This window comes from Neodiprion lecontei, chromosome 1, assembly GCF_021901455.1.
Source record: "Neodiprion lecontei isolate iyNeoLeco1 chromosome 1, iyNeoLeco1.1, whole genome shotgun sequence".
Classification (NCBI taxonomy): domain Eukaryota; kingdom Metazoa; phylum Arthropoda; class Insecta; order Hymenoptera; family Diprionidae; genus Neodiprion; species Neodiprion lecontei.
This window is the reverse complement of record NC_060260.1, coordinates 33,559,257-33,565,242: the sequence shown is the minus strand read 5'-3', so window position 1 is coordinate 33,565,242 and position 5,986 is coordinate 33,559,257. Positions and strand designations below refer to the sequence as shown.

Below are 5,986 nucleotides of genomic sequence, written 5' to 3'. Positions count from 1 at the left end.
TACTTTTACATCATAATGGTTTGAAAATGTTCTCATTCAACTTCTCCATATCTATCGAACCAAAAATATTTCAACACACTCCATTTTCCCAACCTGATAGTACCTCAGGATATTCAACAATTGAGGGTGCACAGATTTCACAAGTTGAGTCTGCGTCAAAAATATTCCAATAAACAAATTCTCGAATGTATCTTACAGCGTATCTCGAACATCATGAGACTTTTCGAATTTGATATCCTCTGAAGTTCAAAAGTTAAGTAATCTTTGCTACGTTCAACAAATCTTTAATTTAAGCGAAAAGATCTCTTCTAAAGTTTGTACGCCATTCATGAAAATGTCAAGGTGAAATATAATAATTTAATACACCCAAAGGCCTACGTGACTCAAGTAAGCAGCTTTAATGAATGTCGCAATTTTTCAATAAAAATAAGCAGAATAACTAAGTACAAAGCAAAAAATATCTCCTAATAATTAACTTAGCTAAACATGATAAATAAAGTTGGAATAGAATAATATTATAACATGGAAATAAAATAGTATTAATACAATCAAGTGAAGTAATTTAGTATAATAGATTCGTCAGGTTTTACTGATTTCACAATATTGGGGATCAATCCGTGGCTAAGAGGCCATCTGCAAAATTTTGAAATCCCTCCGGAGTATCAATGTCCTTGGATATTACAATGTCTTTAATTTCACCAACTTTTGAGTCATCGTCAGTAGGCTCTAAATTCTTGCAGTTTTCACATGTTTCCTTCGATGTCTTCTCGAGGTCTTCGCTCGACATGTCTAAGAATTTTTCACCAATACTCTCAACCGTGAAGTCCGGTCTATGATTGGCAGGAATCGATCTCGTATTTTCAGGTGTTTTCTCACCTCTTTCTCGGTGAGATGAAGTACGCGCTTCTTCTTCTTTTTTCCCAGTGGCTAAAAAGCTTTCTTCGTATCGATTGATTATCGAAGAAGCATCCGCGTTGTCAGAAAACTGAGTCTCATCAAATTTCGATGCTTGAATTGCCGAGTGATCGGTCAAATGTTTCGCAATGATGTCAAACGGTGGCGGTACGCTTTCCTCTCCGGGATCCTCGCTCCTTTGATCCGTCCGTTGAGATCTTGGGATTATGTGATTCCTGCAATACACCAAGGACAGCATTAAGATGAATCGAACAGTATGATGGTGTAAATTCAAATCTGAAAGGACACGGCTCTCCATTGCGTTAAGCTTGTATAACGATAATTTAAGAAGATGCGGAATTAATAAAGTAAGAAGAGGCCCCGGAGGGAATATTTACGCATGTATTAATTGGCAGCTACGCATAAATTTAATAGGCTTCTTCTGAATAACATTTTATTTAACTTCAGTTTAAGATGCCCCCAAAACTACGGACCTTTACGAAGTTGGTCACTATCATTCCAATGAATTGCTTAGTATAATCGGAGATACCATGTTACAAAGAAATGCACATAAAAGAATATAATTTAGTGCCGACGTAATCAAAATGAAATTATTTACGTTGAACGTTTCATCTTGATGACCTCGCGCGCGAGTTGGTTCTCATGTGAAACCTCACGAACGGCCGTGTAACTCGGAACCTTAATATGTGTCCACAACTGCCAATCAAAGTGTAAGATTGATTCAGCAATCCGTCAACTTACAGACATCGTTGACCTCAACGAATGACAGAGAGTCAACCCGCCTTGAAAAAAATATTATGCCTTGTTTTCAATCAATACCTGTTTATTTTGTTACGTCTCTTGGGATACAGATTCAAATGCAATATCATCTGCTGGCGCTCCTCGTCATCCTGAGAGCCTTGCGAACCAGGAACTGCGACCAAGGAAATTGGCTGCGGGGGTGGTATGAAGTGGGAATACGTCAATCCCTTGTTATGCGGAAGAGGTCGCCTGGTGTCGTACTCTTCGTGTGAAGCCTGATTCTGATGGTTGTAATTTGGTCCAGACCTTGGCCTCGCCGACTTACGGCTAGGATCAGTAGCATCCGGGATGGGATAAATGTCGAGCATTACGCTGAACGGCTGTGCCTTTCGTTTTTTGCCAAAGGCTACAGTTGACCGCGAGCCGTAATTATCGTACTGGGACTCAGAAGAAGAGGACGATTGGGCATTAATGTTCATCGGCAGTCTCGGGTAGTATTGGTCGTAGTAGCTCGAGCCGTGTCTGTGGAAACCCGACGGTGGAAATCTGCGACATTGAACACACGCGTTAGCAAGAGAAATAAGGGCCTGCGGAGAAGTGTACCTACCTGACGTTGGGTGTGGCCAAGAGATTCACGTCAGATGGGTTTTTCGGTTTATACTGATAAAATGGATCCGAACTAAAGCCGTGGGCAAACGGAAACGGATTTTCCTCCTCAGATTTATCGCTGTTTGCCATCATTTCGCCAACCTCAGGATAGAATTCCAACTTTTTCGGATTGACGTAGACCCCTGAAAATTTGATTCCTCGACTCGGTTTCTCGTTGTCTTTGGTCAGGTACTTTATGATGTCCTGGATGTTGTTCGAGTTGTGAGGATATCGATACTGCGAGAGCTGTGGGTATTTGGACCGTTTGAACGAGGCTGGAATCGGAGTTTTGTACTCGAAGTGAAACGGCACCGGTCGCGATTCTTCGAAGCTGGCATCTTCGTCAGAAGCCGGATGTTTGTACCTGGAAGAACGAGATCCGCATTGTATAGAAGCGACGTGATACGCTCTGCTTACAATTCGTTATTTTATGAATAAAGGGACGGATACAATAAATTCCCTTTATTGTGTCTGAAAATATTTACACACATATCACCTTCGTCTCAGTAGATAAAGCATCGCGTGATTGTCGAACAATTGTTTCTCTCGGACTTTCTCCTCACTTTCATCTTGATCCATCGATAATAGTTTCTGCCTTAGATTGAAATTATTCAAGTTTTGACTTCGAAATTCTGGATCTGGTTTTGTGAATGCTATGGAACGTGTTTCAGATGCGATCTGATCTTCAAGTTCTTCGGAATCACCCGTAATATCTTCGCGCTCGTAATTAAGATCTGACCGATCTTCCATCTTCGATAATTCCGTCTTGCTGCCATTGTAAACAGGTGTACTAACGGTGGTAGTGGTTTTCCTGTATGGAGTTACAGGCTTTTTCAGAGCATTTTGCAGTATGTAAATATGTTTCGTCTCTTTAGCTCCCTGGTTGGGCACCGTTGCTCCCGATGTGAAGTCGTACAAGAGGAATGAGACCTGAAAGATAATGCAGAAACGCAGGGCCAAAAGGTTCGGTTATTGTCCTCATTTCGAGTTACCTTCAAAACGCAATTGTGATTAATAACTACGAACATTGGTGTGAAGCATGCGTAGAGAATAGAAATTCTAGTCGAGGACGATCGTTATACTATTATTACAGTAGCGTGGTGATTGATCTATGTCTTACTATTTTGAAATATGCTTAAAATCACAATTGAGGTGAAGAAACAATCATCAGAGCGCTATGAGATACAGCTTGTTATTAGAGTCTTATTTGTTCATTAATTGCGTTGCTAATAGCTGCTGCCTTCTTTCACTCGCTAGGGACAATCCATGTCAAAAGGTTTTCAATGCTCCATATATGTGAGGTACATAGAAATCTGTGGCCTGACCCGTGATGCTTGAGCTCTCATGCGTGCCGTATGCATAGCGTAGCGTGATTGTTTGTGTGTTTCAAGTACAAGGAGAAAATGTAATTTTAATTAACACTTTTGTTCGTGTATCCAATGCCACTGTTTTTTCTGCATTAATCGACAGAGAAAACGTTTAAAATTTATGGCAATGCCAACCATTTGTTATACTCATACAATATTATGATGAAAAGTGAAATGAATCTTTACGTTGGCACGTTCTAAATAACTATTCATATTTTTTTAACTAATTTTTGGCTTTACATCTGAGAATATTTGACGAAAAATGCATAATGTAAGAAACACATAATGCCGTACGCATTAATCTTGCTAATGAGACGAGTCAGAAGTTACCTAATTACAGAAGATTTGGTATTAATTTCATAACGCTTCTCCTGCACTTGGAAATGATTAAATTTTGTATGCAGCGTGAATACTTATTATTAATATGATTCAAATAAATTTTATATATGAACACGTAATCTGACCATGTAAAAGTAAAATTCAACTGCTGAAGAAAGTCGAGAGAATTAGCACATCTGAAATAAGTGAAACTTGACTAGACGAAAAAGTGAATTTACCGTAATAAGTTTATTACTTGAATCAATTCTTTCATCGACAAAAGCAGTCAAAAGCTTAAGTACATTTTCTTCAAGAGATTGTGTCGATTAATACTATCCTCAGAATTTTACACACCACACCTTAAACATTCTATCCGGATTACAATCGATGACATTTAACGATTTTATTACACAATTTGCAACCTTAAATTCCCATCTCAAGACACGACAACGAATGTGAGCTGAGATTGATAGCGAATCATGCCTAGTAAAATCTTCGATTTTCTAGTAAAATAATTAATTGTTATTTCTGTAGATACCAATGATGCTCCGATTTCATTAATGTGTCAGTTACGTTAAGACAACAGTAATCGAGAAAGACTAAGTACTCATCAAAGACTGACCAAACTCGTTTAAGTTTCATTCATGCGCAACTGACTCAACTCATTTAATCTAAGCACTGAGCGGGATGGACACTAGCTAGAGGGCAAAAATTGTTTAATTAATACTGCATCGTAGTCTCTGGAACCAATTATATTGGTTATCACGATAGTCAATTCAATTGCCGCATTTATCGTTTGTTAGCTATTGCTCCTAAGATATGTGCTATTAATGTCTGTCATTAATTTTATGGTACTTGTTTTCACTATTCCCCTACGCTCCAGGGAAGCGCAGGTGTGTCTTAACTGTTTACTGGTATAGACGATAGTAGCTAATCATTAAGTGCTTATTGCTAGATCGATTGGGTAACTTCAATCAATTCTATCAATAGCACTGTTGTATTATAATTTCAATTTATACCGAGAGTCTTGGGCGTTACAGTGAATATTAAGAAACAGATTGAATGAATGCATACCAGAATGATGGCTAGGACCACCATTATACCGATGACGTACTTTCGGACACCAATACCGTAGCGATTTCTATGGTAATGATCACTTCGATCAGAATAGAGCCCTAGCTCAGACGTACTTGTTGCAGATCGTCGACCAGTTTCAAACATTATTTTCTACGTGGAAACTAGAGCAGCATTCAAGAATATCCCGTCACAACGTTGTAGATGACAAGATGATTCATTAGTACGTTATTAATTTTGAATAACTTTGGAAAAAATCTGCGCTTAGCACGCAATTAGAAATATTTGCACTGACACATATATATCGTACAATTTTTTTTTTTGTTCACCACAAACTTCTGTTCTTTCAAACGTATTCAACATCAACTACAAATTCACTCTAGGTAGTCCTCTTTCATTGTCCCTAGAAAGACTAAAAAGTTCTCTCTCACGCTGAATGTTTTCTCCAGCGATTGTATCTCAGGTGAAGGAATTTTCTTATTCGACGCACAGCGGGGCAGCTCCTGGTTGGCAGAATATAAGGCAGACTATTGTTATAGCTGCATGATATTAATTGAAGAAGGGGAAATGCAAGCCTTTATGGACTACTTATTTCGAACAAGCAAAAGTTCTGCCTCCGACAATTGGATACAAAGTATGTGTATTAATTAGGGGGGTTGAAAAGCTGGAGAGGGCTCTAATTTATTCGAAATTTGAAAATGAACATCCCCTGAGAAATTTTTAATTATATAAAACTTTATGAAATTAATAGTTTGAAGACTTACTGTGGCGTATTTGAAATCATAAGGTCAAACTTTGTTAGTTTCAAGTTGCCAAAATTCCACATTCTGTTCTAAGATCTGACTTGTATTTTGAGACAATCTGGAATAGTAGTCATTTGTATTACCTTTCCAATCACTTCGTCGTATACTGGAGTGTAGAGC

The 5,986-nt window shown here is 38.4% G+C and overlaps 1 protein-coding gene across 1 annotated transcript; it reads right to left on the bottom strand.

The window, feature by feature from the left end:
* Positions 1–69: 69 nt before the first annotated feature.
* LOC107228134 lies at positions 70–5,599 on the bottom strand. The gene is made up of 5 exons (XM_015669507.2): positions 5,064–5,599; positions 2,801–3,234; positions 2,264–2,668; positions 1,735–2,202; positions 70–1,130 (listed from the first exon to the last, which is right to left on the bottom strand). The coding sequence occupies exons 1-5, from the start codon at positions 5,208–5,210 to the stop codon at positions 611–613; spliced, it is 1,974 nt and encodes a 657-aa protein (XP_015524993.2). The 5' UTR covers positions 5,211–5,599; the 3' UTR covers positions 70–610.
* Positions 5,600–5,986: the final 387 nt, after the last annotated feature.